This window comes from Neomonachus schauinslandi, chromosome 15, assembly GCF_002201575.2.
Source record: "Neomonachus schauinslandi chromosome 15, ASM220157v2, whole genome shotgun sequence".
Taxonomy (NCBI): domain Eukaryota; kingdom Metazoa; phylum Chordata; class Mammalia; order Carnivora; family Phocidae; genus Neomonachus; species Neomonachus schauinslandi.
This window is the reverse complement of record NC_058417.1, coordinates 22673165-22692114: the sequence shown is the minus strand read 5'-3', so window position 1 is coordinate 22692114 and position 18950 is coordinate 22673165. Positions and strand designations below refer to the sequence as shown.

The following is an 18950-nucleotide window of genomic DNA, read 5'->3' as shown; positions in this document are numbered from 1 at the left end:
TTTTTTTAAGATATTTGTACTTTTGATAATGGAAAGAAACGATCAGGGTGAGCTTTAGTTAGGTTCAGAGGGAACAATTTCCCAGACAGGTGAAGAGAACTTACGTTATGGTAACTTGAGCTTCAGCCAGGCAAGGAAGGTTCTTATCTACCATAATTAAAATATGTCAACTTTAACGAAGAGCCAACATTTCTTCTGAAGTACTTTACCTAGTACAGTGCCTATATATACAGAACACGCAATAAAAATTGGTGGTAATTCCAACTCTGTAAACTGTGTGTAGGTGCATATGAAATTTAATAGTCAATTTGTGAAGGTCAAAGACAATTTATAACAGTGAACTTGGTAAAGGGCTGAGCAGAACAATCCAGGTGTGCCTTCCAAACTCTTTTCCAAATTCAGACTGACATGATTTCTGTATCTAATGAAAGACACCATATGTTTTGCGGGCTTCAATACATTTTCTCTACTACTGAATTATAGGTATAGTTCAGCTCAGTAACTAGTATCAAGCCACTCACTATGTACCTAATAGAATAAAAAGTTTGTCACTATGATGGGACACTCAAAAAACCTTTGTGTGCCAAATGGCCAGGAATTGCTGTATGGGAGATGTGGGACCACGATGAGGCAGATTTTAGCAGAAGGTAACTGTAGTATTCAAACAAGAAATGAAAAATACACATCTTTTAGGAAGAGCTATTTTTGCATGGTTCAATCCACCACCTAAAATGTTCCTAAATCCAGTGAGAAAATACCACAGGGACAGCAGTATCTACCCCAAAAGCCACTGATCTTTGCCAACACAAGAGACCCTTATTCTAATACAGACAGTAGAACTTATTCAAACAGGCAAATCTCCCAGATACTGTCCAGGAAAACGGAACTGACCTCTGAGCCTCCCGGTCATCTTTAGGGTTGTAATTAGACAGGCAGTCCAAGATGAAAATCTGGCCCCATTCAGTGCACTCATTCAGGGCTGTCAGCAGCTTATTAATGTTCTGTGGGTTCAGATCAAGTAGGTTGCTGTTTGGGTGAGATTCACTGATTTCAGATAATGCTGCTACAGCATTAGCCACCACCTGGGAAAGAAACAGACATGACCTTGATTTACCAAGAACAGTACAATTATAAACAAATACTTAATCTTCTCTGGATCACTTCATAGATCTCAACTCATAACCATTCCTGAACATTTTACCTAGTCAGCTAGAAACATAAACTGCTTTCAAAACATGTATTAAACCACCAACGATGGCCTATATAGCTTCCTGGTGGTGAGGAACCCAGAATTAAAACAATTCGTTTATTAGCACATAGTCACACATACTTTACCATTAAAACAATAATTTTAATAGTATTCAACCCTATCATTAGAATCAAGACATATGAACAGTTTTAAGATCAATGAAGTTTAAACATGTACATTAGCCTGGCAAAGGACCGAAAGTTTTAGAGCTGTATGGGTATGTATGGGGGGGGGTGCTGATACTGTCAATCATGTCATGAGTCTCAGAGTAAGAAAATGTGAGCTTGAAACCTTAGTTCACTACTGAATGACATGCTGGGAGATGTTCCTCATCTGAAAACTGGGAATAATTTAATCCACCTCATAAAATAGTTTTAGTTTAAGGATCAAATCAGATGACACGTGTATAAGTGCTTTCTATAAAGCTTTAGGCAAATTTTAGGTGGTACTATTACCATAAGTCATCAAGAGTTGCACAATTTTAGGTGGTACTATTACCATAACTCATCAAGAGTTGCACTAAGTTGCATTTTCACATTAACATCTCTGAAACTGAGATGCATTTTATAATCAAAGGCATGTCAGTTGAGGGTGCCTGGATGGCTCAGTCAGTTAAGCATCCGACTCTTGGTTTTGCCTCAGGTGGTGATCTCAGGGTCATGAGATTGAGTCCGTGTGGCGCTCCACACTCAGCCGGGAGTCTGCTTAAGACTCTCTTTCCCTCTCCCTCTGCCCCTCCCCCGCCGGATACTCACATGCGCACTCTCTCAAATAAATCAATCTTAAAAAAAAAAAGTATGTCAGTTTAATAGGAAGCACGTTTCTTTCCAAGTAATACAGAAAATAATAATGCATCTTATAATCAATGCCATCTCAGAATCAATGAAATACGGACCTCAAATACGATCTTTCAGGCAGTATGATATATGAAAAATTGCTACCGAATATAAGAAAGTACACTTGTGGGTGCCTGGGTGGCTCAGTCAGTTAAGCAACTGATTCTTGATTTCAGCTCAGGGCATGATCTCAAGGTTGTGAGATCAAGCCATGTGTCGGGCTCCACACCAAGCATGGAGGCTGCTTAAGATTCTCTCTCCCCCTCTACCACGCCTACCCCCACTCACATGAATGCACTCCCTCCAAAAAAAAAAAAAGAAAGAAAGAAAAGGAAAAAAAAAGTACAACTGCATCCTGACTTACAGATCTGGGAATCCACATTAGTTACAAGAAAAAAAGTAAAATTTTTGAAATTTATGAAAATTATAGAGTATTTCTGATGTAACTAATACATTTACAGTCAATGATGTTTAAAGTAATTTAAAAATTGCAAAAACACCCAAAATAAAACACACACACGTACAAAGAAAACTATCCTATGGCCCTATACAAGTGAATTTAAAGCCACATTTTTTTAACGTAATCTCTATGCCCAATGTGGGGCTCGAACTCAACCCCAAGATCAAGAATCACATGCTCTAGGGCACCTGGGTGGCTCAGTTGGTTAAGCGACTGCCTTCGGCTCAGGTCATGATCCTGGAGTCCCGGGATCGAGTCCCACATCGGGCTCCCTGCTCAGCGGAGGGTCTGCTTCTCCCTCTGATCCTCTTCCCTCTCGTGCTCTCTGTCTCTCATTCTCTCTCTCAAATAAATAAATAAAATCTTAAAAAAAAAAAAAATCGCATGCTCTACCGACTGAGCCAGCCAGGCATCTGAAAACCACATTTTGCAGTGAAGCTCCCAGACATTACTAAAGACCAGCAAGGTAAGGCTAAATATAAATATTCTCTAAGTATCAATGAGATGTGATAAGAGATAGCAGCTTCAGTAATTACACATATTAAAATGTTCTCAAAAACGTCAAATCATTTCTTAGTTCTTACTAAAGTGCCTTGCTAAAAGCTTGAGAAACTAAGAGTTGCATAATTATCCTTTTGCCAACAAGTGAAGAAACATAATAGCCACAATTCAGCTACTGATTTTAGTAGCCACCTTATCTGAGTAGTCTGCAGATTATCCCAGAAGATAAATGTCTAGAGAATATGATCTTTTTAATCAAATTAAACAATATTAAATAATTAAACAATATTATTAATTAAACAATTAAATATTAAATATTAAATAATTAAACAGTATTCATTATTACATAAAAGGTATGATGTCATGGGGTGCCTGGGTGGCTCAGTCAGTTAAGCGACCAACTCCTGGTTTCAGCTCAGGTCATGATCTCAGGGTTGTGGGACTGAGCCCTGAGTCAGGCTCCTCGCTCAGTGCACAGTCTGCTTGGGATTCTCTCTCTCCCTCTCCCTCTGCCCCTCTCCCTGCTCGCATGCACACGCTCTCTCTCTCTCTCAAATAAATAAATAAATCTTAAAAAAATGGAATCATCTTCAACTATAATTTAGTGATCATAAAATTCCAAGATGAAAAATCAAAGGCTCCCTTGTTAAGTATGATTATAGATAGGATATGATTTTACTATTAAGAAAAATCAGAATTATCTAGTCCACCTACCACATGGTATCATGTATAAAGTTCTTTTCTGACTTCATTTTTGTTTGCTATCATCAAGCATGGGATTTAGTGACAAATAAAAGGCATAAAGAGTGAAATACTAATCCCCTGCATCATCTCTGGTGCTTTACATGCAGGGAAAAGAGATTCCCCACATCCTATACACCTGATAGATCTGATTATGGTATAAAGGATCAAAATGTCATATGGGAAGACCAAACACCTGTTTCAACTATAACTGCCAACATAGGCCCAATCTTAGTTACTGGCTGTCCAAGATAAAAGGTCCTACCACAACTTACCTTTTCTGCCAGTTAAATTATTTTAATGTTTAAAAAAATTACATGTTAGATATAAAATCTGTTAATAGGAAATGTAGAAAAAGGTCAGAATTGAGGGAATTAAAAAAAAAGCAATGTGGAGGAAAGAGAACAGAAGGATGCTGAACAGAATGAACAATTAGAATTCCTCTGTCATTATCATAGGCAATTGGAAATTAAACTAAGTGTATAACGTGGCTAATGAAGTATATCTTCTGGTGGCAAAACAGGCAATTTCCGCTCGTTATCACATTAAAACAAAAAAGGAAATAGGGAAAAGTAAATCCAATTAAAAGATCCAGAGAGACCAGATTATAGGATTATGTTTATAAAAGCCTGCATTGAGAAAAGAGATTACTGCCAAACAGTTACTGAGCCAATGGCCAACTAGAGAAAAATGCATCCCCAATAACAAAATTCTGTTCCTCTAAAACTTCAAGTTCCTTCTCTTCTACCTTTCCACTTTTATCTCCTAATCCTCACAGGTTGTTATGATTTCAGAAACATATGAAGGTGGGCCCATAGGGGCTGCTTAGTGTTCTCCTGGTCTCACCCTAATGGAAACTTAAAATAAGCTAGTCACACTGAATCTCAAGTAGAGAAAAAAGACTGACTTCAAGACAGCAACTGGGTGGTTAGGGTATATAGGCAACTCACCTGTCAGTGTTTATGCTCTGTTTCTTTGGAATTTTGTATTATGTACATAGCACACATACGGTCTTTTTCTAAAAATAAACTCTAAAAATACTAGATTGAAACTTAAGATTCACTTCCTCTTTCTATTAAGACTTTTCCCAACAATAATTCAATATCACAAAGAACAAATCTAACCTCTGCAGTAACTGCCTTGATATACCTGTGTATTAAAACAAAGGTTACGTCTCTTTCACTTGAACCATCACTTTGAATTTGAACTAAGACTCACATGCATAACATTTCTCCCCTAGAAAACTAACATTTCTCTTAGGAAACACTGCCAGAAAGAGAACAAGAACCTTTAACTACAGTCTCAAAAAAAAAACTACAGGGCGCCTGGGTGGCTCAGATGGTTAAGCGTCTGCCTTCGGCTCAGGTCATGATCCCAGGGTCCTGGGATCGAGTCCCGCATTGGGCTCCCTGCTCCTTGGGAGCCTGCTTCCTTCTCTCTCTCTCTCTCTCTCTCTGTCTCTCATGAATAAATAAATAAAAAATCTTTAAAAAAAAAAAACTACAGTTCTCAATAGTCTTTTTTTTTTTTTTTAAGATTTTATTTTTAAGTAATCTCTACACCCAACGTGGGGCTCGAACTCACAACCCCGAGATCCAGTGTAGCATGTTCCACCAACTGAGCCAGTCAGGCACCCCAGAAAGGAGTTTCTAAAGAAGTTTTGCTTAAAAATGGATTTATGAACTGAGGGTTCTAGAGGGGAGGGGAGTGGGAGGATGGGTTAGCCTGGTAATGGGTATTGAGGAGGGCACGTTCTGCATGGAGCACTGGGTGTTATGCACAAACAATGAATCATGGAACACTACATCTAAAACTAATGATGTAATGTATGGTGATTAACATAACAATAAAAAATTTTTTAAAAATGGATTTATGAATAGGGTTTCTTAAATGAGTTTTCTCAATCATTAGTTGATTTATAAAAAGTTGGCATCTAGGTTACAAAGGAAAACACATATACTGTAAAAAAAAAAAAAAAAAAGGTTTTTTTATTCATCTTGCCTCCCCATTATGGTGTTTCTTGGGGAGACTGCAACTAAACATTCCTCCTCCCTACCTCACCACTGTAGACCTAATATGTATACTTTATACAGATATTAGACACAAACATCTATACACATACTTATGTACAAAAGCATACATATATAGATGCATATAAAATCATGATCCCGGGGCACCTGGGCAGCTCAGTTGTTAAGCGTCTGTCTTCAGCTCAGGTCATGGTCCCAGGGTCCTGGGATCTAGCCCTGCATCAGGCTCCCTGCTCAGCGGGAAGCCTGCTTCTCCCTCTCCCCCTGCTTGTGTTCCCTCTCTCGCTGTCTCTCTGTCAAATAAATAAAATCTTTACAAAATAATAAAAATAAAAATAAATAAAATCACATTCCCTACTGGACAATCTTTCTCTGCCTTAACTACAGACTTCTCTTCAATGTGATAGTTCCTTATGGACCCTTGGAGTCCGCTGAGTTTTTTTTAAGGTAAGCAATCTGTGACTTACTTTATACTCTATCTAATAGAGAAGGCTGTACAAAGAGATAAAAGACAGTAACTGCTCAAACATATGAACACTTACTATGTGCCATTAATCCTCACAGCAACTGAGGTAGTTGCTATCAAAATCCACCTATTACAGATAAGGAAACAGGTTTTTGTTTTGTTTTTTTAAGATTTATTTATTTATTTACTTATTTGAGAGAGTGTCCCTGCACAAGCAGGGGGAGGGAGAGGATCTCAAGCAGACTCCCTAAGTGCAGAGCCCAATGCAGGACTCAATCACAGGATCCTGAGATCATGACCTGAGCCAAAATCAAGAGCCAGATGCTTAACTGACTGAACCACCCAGTCACCCAAGGAAACAGGCTTTAAAAATGAATTTATAAATTAGTTTAGAGAAGTTAGTGACTTGCTTATTAGTAAACGGCTAGAAAAGGATAGTGCTTGACTATGAACTCAAGGTTTGTGTCTGATTCCAGTTTCTGAGTACTAATCACTCTGCCTCTAGTATTTACAGAAGTGCCAAGAGCTGTGAACTTCAGCTGGGAAAAAGGGAAAGAAAAATCAGAGCTGGGGGAGGATAATATAATCAAAACATTATTTCCAGGCAAAGGTGACATAGAGATTTATACAAGGAGAAAAATGTATTCTTCTACTTTATATATTTCAGAGATAATCCTATCCTGACAGCACTTATATTTACTATCCAGCTATAAAATCTGATTTATAGAGCTAGCCTTATCTGATATGCACCAATTGTGAGGACATAAATTTGACCTCACTTCTTAAAAAAAAAAGAAGCAAGCTAGAGCTGCAGATATGGTTAAAATAAAAATGATCCTGTAAAAAAGTACTCTAGAAGGGAAATTAAGATCTACAGAAGGACTGGAGTGTCACAGACAGAAGCTCCTTTATGAGAACTCTCCCACCCATTTCCCCGTCCCTTCGAATGACTTTCATTCTGCACCTTTATTTCCATACCCTCAGAACCTAAGACAGAATTCACTTTCCAGTACAGTGACTTCCCCCTATTAACAAATTACTACTTAGAGAACTTTCATTTCCAGCAATGACCTTCAAGGTCATTGTGGGTAAGCTGCTCTCAGAATTACCCTAAATCTCTGAAGAGATTTATACTTCAGTTTTCCTGTTCAATTTACAATCCTTTGGGCTGGTACCCCTAAAGACTTAATTAAATCAAGTGAAAGCAGAATAATTGACCAAAATTATTATGCTGAAAAATACAGGTGGTACATATTTTATCCTCCTAAAAATCAGCAACATTAGGAATCTCGCTTTCTCCTTCACAGAGCTGCCCCAAATGAGGTGTTAAAGCACCGGGCAACATGTATTTGTTCTAAGCATGTTTCAGTCATTATCGGCTCCTTAAGGACACAATGACTATGTGGTACCAGTTAATTTTTGTCCCCTCAAATAAGTAAAACTTAAAGCTCATACTTTAACCCAGCACACATCCAGAATGCCAGCAGATAATATGCCAACTATATTACATTCTACAATGTGCCATCTTTCCCCCTCTTCTTCCCAGGAATAAGGAAGTTGAGTCAACATAGCTCATTATGACAAGAAGGTCTGAATACATGGTAACAAGATTTACAAATAAGACTCAGGAAAATTCATTACTTAAAGTGGCTTAAGATATGGTCTGACAAAATGCAAAGCCAAAACACTACAAGTAGGTATCTACAAGTAGACAAAAGGCACTCCTGACAACCAGAGTTACTTCGCCCACAAACCCTAAAATTATACCAGAGCAAGCTGCAACATGAACAAAACAAACATTTATTATCATACCACTTATTAGCTCCCTTTTGAGAGCAAAGTAATCCCTGCCACAGTAAGAGTCTTGAGATCAACTTAAAGAGGACACTAAGAAAGGAATGAGCTGTGATCTTCTGGGGCACTATGTACAATAGACCCAGTTTTCCAGAAGTTGCTGATGAAAACTGCTTTAAAGGTTTATTCTTGAGGGGTGCCTGGGTGGCTCAGTTGGTTAAGCATCTGCCTTTGGCTCAGGTCATGATCCCAAGGTCCTGGGATCAAGTCCTACATCAGACTCCCTGCTCAGTGGGGAGCCTGCTTCTCCTTCTCCCTCGGCCATTCCCCCTGCTTGTGCTCTCTGGTCTCTCCGTCAAATAAATAAATGAAATCTTTTTTAAAAAAGTTACATCCTTGAATAATTACCTTTTAAAAGTAATTCTGCAATGACATAGTAAGTAACACTGTAAATATACCTAGGTTCATTTGTGGGTAAGCTGCTCTCAGAATTACCCTAAAAAACAATGTCTGGCTTTAAATAACATATACAAAAAAAATAAAATCTTTTAAAACTAAATTTGCAATTGAAAGATTAACCCTTCTAAAATTATTAATATCTAACTCCACAATGACTATACAATATAGACAATAAATGGTAGTTATCTTATGAAGGGCTTCCTCTATACCAGGTTTAAGATTAAGTGCTTTGCACCTCAATGAGATACCACCTCACACCAGTCAGAATGGCTAAAATTAACAAGTCAGGAAACGACAGATGTTGGCGAGGATGCGGAGAAAGGGAAACCCTCCTACACTGTTGGTGGGAATGCAAGCTGGTGCAGCCACTCTGGAAAACAGTATGGAGTTTCCTCAAAAAGTTGAAAATAGAGCTACCCTACGAACCAGCAATTGCACTACTGGGTATTTACCCCAAAAATACAAATGTAGGGATCCGAAGGGGTACGTGCATCCCAATGTTTATAGCAGCCATGTCCACAATAGCCAAACTATGGAAAGAGCCAAGATGTCCATCGACAGATGAATGGATAAAGAAGATGTGGTATTCACACAAAAATAGACTCAAAATGGTTGAAAGACCTCAATGTGAGACAGGAGTCCATCAAAATCCTAAAGGAGAACACAGGCAGCAACCTCTTCGACCTCAGTCACAGCAACTTCTTCTTAGGCACATCGCCAAAGGCAAGGGAAGCAAGGGCAAAAATGAACTACTGGGACTTCATCAAGATAAAAAGCTTTGGCACAGCAAAAGAAACAGTCAACAAAACCAAAAGACAACCAACAGAATGGGAGAAGATACTTGCAAATGACATATCAGATAAAGGGCTAGTATCCAAAATCTATAAAGAACTTCTTAAACTCAACACCCAAAGAACAAACAATCCAATCAAGAAATGGGCAGAAGACATGAACAGACATTTTTCCAAAGAAGACATCCAAATGGCCAACAGACACATGAAAAAGTGCTCAATATCACTCGGCATCAGGGAAATCCAAATCAAAACCTCAATGAGATACCACCTCACACCAGTCAGAATGGCTAAAATTAACAAGTCAGGAAATGACAGATGTTGACGGGGATGCGGAGAAAGGGGAACCCTCCTACACTGTTGGTGGGAATGCAAGCTGGTGCAGCCACTCTGGAAAACAGTATGGAGGTTCCTCAAAAAGTTGAAAATACAGCTACCATACGATCCAGCAATTGCACTACTAGGTATTTACCCCAAATATACAAATGTAGGGATCCGAAGGGGTACGTGCACCCCGATGTTTATAGCAGCAATGTCCACAATAGCCAAACTGTGGAAAGAGCCAAGATGTCCATCGACAGACGAATGGATAAAGAAGATGTGGTATATAATATATACAATGGAATATTATGCAGCCATCAAAAGGAATGAGATCTTGCCGTTTGCAACGACGTGGATGGAACTGGAGGGTGTTATGCTGAGCGAAATAAGTCAATCAGAGAAAGACATGTATCATATGACCTCACTGATATGAGGAATTCTTAATCTCAGGAAACAAACTGAGGGTTGCTGGAGTGTGGGGGGGTGGGAGGGATGGGGTGGCTGGGTGACAGACATTGGGGAGGGTATGTGCTATGGTGAGCACTGTGAATTGTGCAAGACTGTTGAATCACAGATCTGTAACTCTGAAACAAATAATGCAGTAAGAAAAAAAAGAAGAAGAAGAAGATAGCAGGAGGGGAAGAATGAAGGGGGGGAAATCGGAGGAGGAGACAAACCATGAGAGACGATGGACTCTGAAAAACAAACTGACGGTTCTAGAGGGGGTGGGGGATAGGTTAGCCTGGTGATGGGTATTAAAGACGGCACGTTCTGCATGGAGCACTGGGTGTTATACACAAACAATGAATCATGAAACACTACATCAAAAACTAATGATGTATAATGTATGGTGATTAACATAACAATAAAAAATTTTTTTAAAAAGAAGATGTGGTATATATACAATGGAATATTATGCAGCCATCAAAAAAAATCTTGCCATTTGCAATAACTAGAAGGTATTACGCTGAGTGAAATAAGTCAATCAGAGAAAGACATGTATCATATGATCTCACTGATATGAGGAATTCTTAATCTCAGGAAATAAACTGAGGTTTGCTGGAGTGGTGGGGGGTGGGAGGGACAGGGTGGCTGGGTGATAGACATTGGGGAGGGTATGTGCTATGGTGAGCGCTGTGAATTGTGTAAGACTATTGAATCACAGACCTGTACCTCTGAAACAAGTAATATATGTTAATAAAAAAAAGAAGAAAGAAGATAGTAGGAAGGGAAAAATGAAGGGGTGGAAATTGGAGGGGGTGACGAACCATGAGAGACTATGGACTCTGAGAAACAAACTGAGGGTTCTAGAGGGAAGGGGGTGGGGGGATAGGTCAGCCTGGTGATGGGTATTAAAGAGGGCACGTATTGAATGGAGCACTGAGTGTTATATGCAAACAATGAATCATGGAACACTGCATCAAAAACTAATGATGTAATGTATGGTGATTAACATAACATGATAAAATAAATATGTAAACAAATTTAAAAAAAAAAGATTAAGTGCTTTGCAAGCCCTCTATCCTTCAATGTTCACAACAATCCTACAATAGAAGTATTATTTATTACCTTCACTCTGTAGATGAGGATACTAAGAAGTTTAGGGAGCTAAGAAATGACAGAACCAGGGGCGCCTGGGTGGCTCCGTTCGTTAAGCAACTGCCTTCGGCTCAGGTCATGATCCCGGAGTTCTGGAATCGAGTCCCACATCGGGCTCCTGGCTCAGCAGGGAGCCTGCTTCCCCCTCTGACCCTCTCCCCTCTCATGCTGTTTCTCTCTCTCTCTCAAATAAATAATCTTTTAAAATTAAAAAAAAAAGAAAAAGAAAGAAATGACAGAACCAGGACACAAACCCAAGTCTTTTTGGCTCCCGAGTCTGAGTTTTAACCACTATGCTAGGGGAGCCTGGGTGGCTCAGTTGGTTAAGCGACTGCCTTCGGCTCAGGTCATGATCCTGGAGTCCCGGGATCGAGTCCCGCATCGGGCTCCCTGCTCGGCGGGGAGTCTGCTTCTCCCTCTGACCCTCCCCCCTCTCATGTACTCTCTCTCTCTCAAATAAATAAATAAAATCTTAAAAAAAAAAAAAAACCACTATGGTAATATATTACTGGGGGGGGGGCGGGTAAAGTAACATTTTATAATTACAAAGAACTTTTCTGTTTTTGAGATACTTTTCAAAAAGAGTGAGTCAACTCTTTATAAAAAGAAGTGATTAAATGCAATTTTGTATTTTGGATTGAATCCTAGAATAGCAAAAGGACATTTGTGTTGAAACAGGTGAAATTCAAATAAAATCTGTACTTTAGTTAATAATAATGTACCAATTCTAATTTCTTAGTTTTGACAAATGTGCCATGGTTATATAAGATGTTAACTTAAGTGAAATTGAGTGAAGAATATATGAGAACTCTCTGTACTATCTTTGCAACTTTTCTGTAAAGCTAGTTATTCCCCCCAAATGAGATTAAAAAAAACCCAAACCTATAAATTGGTAATAGTTGACACAAAAACTGATAATGAATTTTTTAAAAGAAGTGAGAATCACAGAAAGATTTCCAGAGTTTATTATAAAGGAAAACAAAAACATCTGCTTCTCCAGTAAGCAGAGACACAAAAGAATTCAGATCAACCGGTGGGAAATTCAAAAGCTGGGCAGTCAGCCTTATATCAAAGCAGCCTTCAATGATTCTACTTACTCCATCCCTGCAGAAATTAATGGCGGATCCTCTTTTAGTACCAAATATAACATTACTCACTTGGGGGAACCCAGACAGACTGAATATATTACCTCCCACATTACTGTTATTAAGTGCCTACCACATACTGACACTCTCACACACGCCTAAAATTCTACCAGCTCTAGAACTCCTTTATGGACTTCTGGCATGAAGAGCATTATCCATGTCTAATTTCACTTATGTATGAAATTTTACTTTAAAACTCTCCTACTTAACTAATATACACTGAGAGATAAGAGAAATCATATAAAATACTATATTAAATGAGGTCATTATGTTTTTCTATGTGTTCTAGGCCTATCTTTTTTTTTTTTTTTTTTTTTTTTTTTTAAAGATTTTGTTTTTATTTATTTGAGAGAGAGAGAATGAGAGACAGAGAGCATGAGAGGGAGGAGGGTCAGAGGGAGAAGCAGACTCCCCGCCGAGCAGGGAGCCCGATGCGGGACTCGATCCCGGGACTCCAGGATCATGACCCGAGCCGAAGGCAGTCGCCTAACCAACTGAGCCACCCAGGCACCCTAGGCCTATCTTTAATAGAAAATTTAACATAGCCCACAAGGACATCATTTATACTCGGATAAAAATCCCTGCATTTACGAAATGATCTAGAGACTTGAGTTTTTCAATACATATCATCTCAGATTGACAACAAACCACAACACAAGTTTCTAAGGCCTAAATGAAAACTATAATGATCAGAAAGTATGCAATGTTAGCTCTGTTCCTCAATATTATTAAGCATTTACCAAATATCAGGCATTAAATTTTTAAATTACTCTTCATACTGAAAATAATCAAGTAAAGTAGGCATTATTACATTCATTTTACAAATGAGGAAACTGAAGCTCATTTTAAATAACTTGCTCAAGGCCACGTTTCTAGTGAGAAGCCAGACCCGGACTCACAACAGCTGCCACTCTGGCCCTCAAGGCCACATACTAGCTCCATAATCCAAATTCTTGCAATTTACCACTACTGGCCTTGGGGATGGATAACTGTTTGCCGTAAGGGGTTGCCCCATACACTGTAGGATGTTTAAAGTATCTCTGGACTCTACCTACTAGATGCCAGTAGCACCTCTCCCATTAGTTGTGACAACCAAAAGTGTTCCCACATATTGTCGAACATCCCCTGGGGAACAAAATTGCTCCCCATTGAGAACGACTGCCATGATACCACGCTGCTTCTACATGCTGGTGTTGGGGATGGTCACCGAAAAGATGTGACTGCCAACAGACTTGTGAGCTGGAACCCGGCCCTTGCCTTGGAGGCTTCTCATCCTATGCCTGTCCTTGGAATGGGGTTCTGCTTGTCTTTCACCTGGTATATGTGACTGAACCCAGTGAAGACTTCTTTATAAACTTTTAAGATTTGGCAGGCAGGTGGTGGGGATCCATGCTGTCTTGCTTTTGCCCAACACAAGCCTTGTATGTAAGCTCTCTTTGCTTATTAGAACTGCCACCTACCAACCTGGAGTAGCCTGCTTCTTTCTTTGGTCTCTCTCTGCCCTCCGCATAAAAGGGGCTGGTTTCAGATTACACCAGGGAAGCTCCCAGGAGGGTTACAAACCCACAGCTGGCTAGCACACAGTTAAAGTATACACTTTTTCTGAGAAGAGGTTATTTTTCATAAAACAGCTTTCTAGAGTAAGTTCCAATCAAAAGAAGCTGGCGGTTTTAACTAGAACCTTTGCTAAAGGCTATTGTGGGTCAAGCTGAGGCAATTCTGAGAACATACTCCTTGTCCAGAACACTGGGCAAAGAGAAACAGGTTTTTTACTTATTTAGTACTTTGTGCTTCGGCAGACAGGTGCAGAGCAGTGCAAGAGGGCTTCCTGGGGGCAGCTCTGAGTGATGGAAGCAGAACTGAGAAGGCTTGGAAGACAGAGATCAAAGGGATAAAGTCCCTAAGCCAACGGGACTCAGGAGAAGAGTTCACAAACCCCAAAAGCAAATACGGCTCAGTGAGGGCTGTTGAGAAAGTCTCCGGAGTGGCAGACTCTAGCATGAACATGTTAACTGAAGTCAGAATACCTCAAAAGCCTCAGAGGGAAAAAGCTACAGAATAGTCACTATCGCTCAAAAGCACTTTTTTTTTCTCGTAAACATACACTTAGTGGAAATTTTAAAAATTCTGACATCTGTGAAGAAATCATGGGAGCTATTTTCCTGAAGCTCCAAAGTGGTTCCTCATTCTGAATACAAGTTTACTTTCGAAATAACAAATAATAAAATCTGCATCTGAAAATAAGTTTGGCTCTAATTCTCTCAGAAAAGACTGTACTATATAAGTTTACACAGCTATCAAAGGAATCGGGGCATTTTAATTTAATACTGTAGACTAGTGTCTACTTCATGATTACAGGATCAGCAGCCATCACTCTCGTGAGCTCCTGTAAGCCAAGTACTTGAATACATGGTTTTTTATGCAACAGCTCAATAAATACTCCCAACACCTGTCTACGATGGTTCCCTCATTCAAAAGAAGAGGAAACAATCCAGGGAAGTTGAGCTAGAATTTAACAGAGAATTTTTTCTACTTCAAAGTTTATCTTTTCTCTTTCAAATAGTATTCCACTGAAAGACTGCTCTAACTGGTATAAATGGCATAATTGCAGGAAAACGAGGTGTGAACTGCCCCCCCCGCCCCCCCCCCCTGCAAAAGGGAATGAAAACATACTAAAGTTCTCTTACTGGCAGCAAGGTACACTACCCCCAAGAACCAGCCTGAGATCCACATAACCCCAAAAGTATGTAGATCTTGATCAACATTTTCCTCTCAGATTTCAAAGTCACTTCTGCAGGTGTTCTGTGCTCTCACAGCTAGGATGCCCTTCTGAAGTGAGCCATAAGAAAATTCCTAAGGCAGAACCCCCGGAAACGGTCGTTTGTTCTGCAAGAGATTCTAATATTTGCTGGTGCAATGCTGCCACCATGTGGAACAACTTCTGAAAAAGTGGAACGAAATTACTCCTCAAGAGCAGTAAAGAGGACTCCTACCCATCATCAGAGTAAGAGGATTGAGAGGATTTCCATAGTAAAACAGATCATTAAAGGCCTTGATATGTTCAAAATTTTAACCATTTTGAGAAAATCAAACAGTTCTAAATGTGTATGTGTGAATATACACACTTAATCCTATTGTATATACACATCCATGAAGGCAGTGACCAGTAATGGGTATTGGGACTCAGAACTAGGTTAGAACCCTGACTACATTACCACTAGCTGTCTGACTTTGGGAAAACCTTGATCTCTAATATGGAATAACCTCTGCTTCACTGGGAAGATATGAGAACTAAGTAATATATTGTAACTAAAAGCATCTATCTGGCAAAGAATGCAATTAAATTTAAATTCCCTTTTTCCTAATGACACATGGTCATCATAAGCCTTAGGAACTTCTTAGGTGTTTGAGCTACTACACTTTAACTCATGCACTCCTCTGTTCCCTATCAACAGTATCTGACCCAGCTGACAAAAAAGGAAAATAAGTGGTCTAAATGTTAGTTCTAACACTTTTTGGTAAAAAGCAGGACATACTGTTTGAGATGAAAAGTATGGGTTCAAGATCAAAAGTAGGCGTGTATGTCTGCTGGCTATCTTAATCCAAGCTTTTCAGTTCTTCGCTAGAACAAGCATGAAGAGTTCAAAAAACTGATTTGAATGTAAGTCCAGGATAAGAGTAGGGCAAGCAAGGCACAAATATAAGGAGGCACCCCACTTTCAATCTTGTGCAGGTACAGAGCTGACACCTGAATGTGAGTACCCCCTTAAATTTTGCACCCTGTGTGCTTTGTTAGTACTCAGTTGAACAGTATCAGGGAGAAGTTCTGCTACTGAGAAATCTGACAAGAATCAGAAAGATTTTCTATTTAGAGGGCAATAGGTCCAAAGATAATTAATGCTGGTACCTGCTCTAGGAAAATCGGCAATAAAGACAGTAAAACAACAGTCATTCCTGAAACAGTTTCTCAAAATCTACCAATTAACCTTAAATTTTCTCTAAAAGTTTTCTCAAAGATAACTGTGAAAGTCCCTCCAAATCACCTCCTGATTTGTTGTGTAAAAACAGGCTAAGAAATTTTAAGACCAGGGCGCCTGGGTGGCTCAGTTGTTAAGCATCTGCCTTCAGCTCAGGTCGTGATCCCAGGGTCCTGGGATCGAGCCCCACTTCGGGCTCCCTGCTCCATGGGAAGCCTGCTTCTCTCTCTCCCACTCCCCCTGCTTGTGTTCCCTCTCTTGCTGTGTCTCTATCTGTCAAATAAATAAAAATATCTTTAAAAAAAAAAATTTTAAGAGCATTTGAGTTTATTATAATGTTATATGACATTCAAAGAGACCCACTGACGTATTGCCTGTTTAAATTCCGTATATGTAGGTATGGCGTGGGAGAAAACAGCTAAAAACAAGACTGGCACGTGTTGATAATGATTGAACCTGGTGACGGTAAATGGGTTCATTTTATTTATCTACTGTTTTCATTCAGTAACTCTAATTTTGAATATGTTTGAAAATTCCCATAATAAAAAGTATAAATAAATAAATATATGTATAATTACATATATTACTTGAGAGTATGGTGGGCTGGACAAAAACCAGCCCCTCCTCCACAATGAAAACTTAAAATAAGTCAAATTAGGCTTGTTCCAGATCGTGTCATCCTCTCAACTGATCTGGAAAAAAATCTAAGCGCTTGGGCACAACAAACAACAAAACAAAAAAACTCTTTACGAAACCATCAGATAGCCCCTATCCCTGACCATCTAATTTTATAGGTTCTATTTTGAAGAATTTACATTGGTATAAAAATGCCTTTTTCTCCCCAAACTGGAATTACCTATGAGTTAGAACTCATTTTCACCTCTAACTCCACATTCCTAGCCTCACTGAGTATCTGAGTGCATGATATCCCATTCACCTGGAAGCCTGAAACCTGGAGCATGAAGCCCAAATTCTAATTTCTCATTTGTCCTTAAGTAGAAAATTTCAAAGACAGGTGCTCAGGGTAACAGTGACGCAAAAGCAACACCAAAACACAACTTGGGACCAGTTAAACATTCTATAAAATAGATACTAATGCCTTATAACTTTCTTTCTTTATGGAATTAAAAAAAAAAAAAGGTGCCACACGGTCCTACTGGAAGGAAAAAAAAGGAAAGGTTGAATCTTCTAATACTGGTGGTGATACCTATAAGAAGTCATGGTTTCAGCACATACACACCCACACCAGTTTCTGTGCCTAAAAAGTAAGCTATAAGATTCCTGATGGTAGTATGATAGCACCGTAAAAAAAAAAAATGTGGCTTGCTTCATCCTTTGACCTTGATACTAAACTTGAAGGATAATAAACAGAAGCCAAGGCTACTCAAAGAATAAGATGAACCAAATGAAATATCAAAACAGAGATCTGAGCACATGATTCGCAAGTGAGACAATGTCTATTTCAAGGCAAATTCCAACTCTATTTCAAAAAGTTCAACAAAGAAAGTATTCAGAGGTGATCCACTGATTAACTCAAAGTTATTTACCTCCAAGTAAACAATGCATTAGGCAAAAAGGGGAGAAAAAGTGGCCACATTCCTCCATCTTCTCAATAATGGTACCTAGTGATCAATCACTCCATTCAAATGAGCTCCAGTTACTAGCAGAGTCAACATACCACTTTCTCCCCTTCGTTATATGGACAAAAGTAAAAATATTAATAAGAGAAATAAAAGGCCCCCAAACTTTACGGTATTATGTTCTAGCTGCCAAACATTTAGAACGTAAGTTGGCAAAAAGAATTTTGTCCTAGAATTTTCCTGAAGAAGAATGCATTACAATAATCAGGCAATAAATATAACTTGGTTTCTATTCCCACACTACCAGAAAAGACCACAAACATCTAAAGAAATAATCTTTTAAAAACTGATATAAATTTAAGGTAAAACCCTCTTAAAAAATGATGAAAGAACCAGTTTCTGAGCAAATACAGGGGTAGGTATGATACAAAGGTTTGCTTTAAGACCCTTGTATTTTAGTACTTGGTTTTCATTTCAGAAAACATCTACTGTGTGAGAACACACAGAATTCATGTTTCTCATAGCTAACCTATGTTTCAATGCCCCAAACATTTGTTTTAAACATGCTTTTTAAAGGAACCCATTGTAAGTACTGCTCTCTTTATAAAAGCAGAAGCTTATTACCATTGGATTTGAATCTGCTATGAGATCCCGCAGAGAATCCAGAAATCCCTGATCTTCTACCATTTGGGCATTGATATCATGGAGTTTTGCCACACAGACTGCTGCTGTTTTCCGAACATAGGGATCTTCATCCTTCAAGCACTTGCGGAGAGGCTCACAGAGATATTCTGTAATCTTGTCCACCCGGATGCACCCCATGGTCCTGACTGCTAAGGCCCGAATTAGAGGATTGGGATCTTCACAGTCCTAAAAAAAAAAAAAGAAAAGAAAAGAAAGAAAGAATGAATCATTGACAACTACAGGTGCACATGGTGACTAAAAGTAAACAGTCTAGTTTCTATAAGCCACAAAAGAATATTTCCTTAATGTAAGCTTCC

The 18950-nt window shown here is 39.0% G+C and overlaps 1 protein-coding gene across 2 annotated transcripts in view; it reads right to left on the bottom strand.

Annotated features, from left to right (window-relative positions):
* The window catches only part of AP2B1 (adaptor related protein complex 2 subunit beta 1), a 125073-nt gene that overhangs the window by 84428 nt on the left and 21695 nt on the right, over positions 1-18950 (bottom strand). For both annotated transcript variants that reach the window (XM_021704518.1, XM_021704520.2), the window contains exons 5-6: positions 18574-18819; positions 892-1082 (exon numbers count right to left, since the gene is read on the bottom strand). In XM_021704518.1, the coding sequence (XP_021560193.1) occupies positions 892-1082; positions 18574-18819 (437 nt within the window). The remainder of the gene's footprint in view (positions 1-891; positions 1083-18573; positions 18820-18950) is intronic.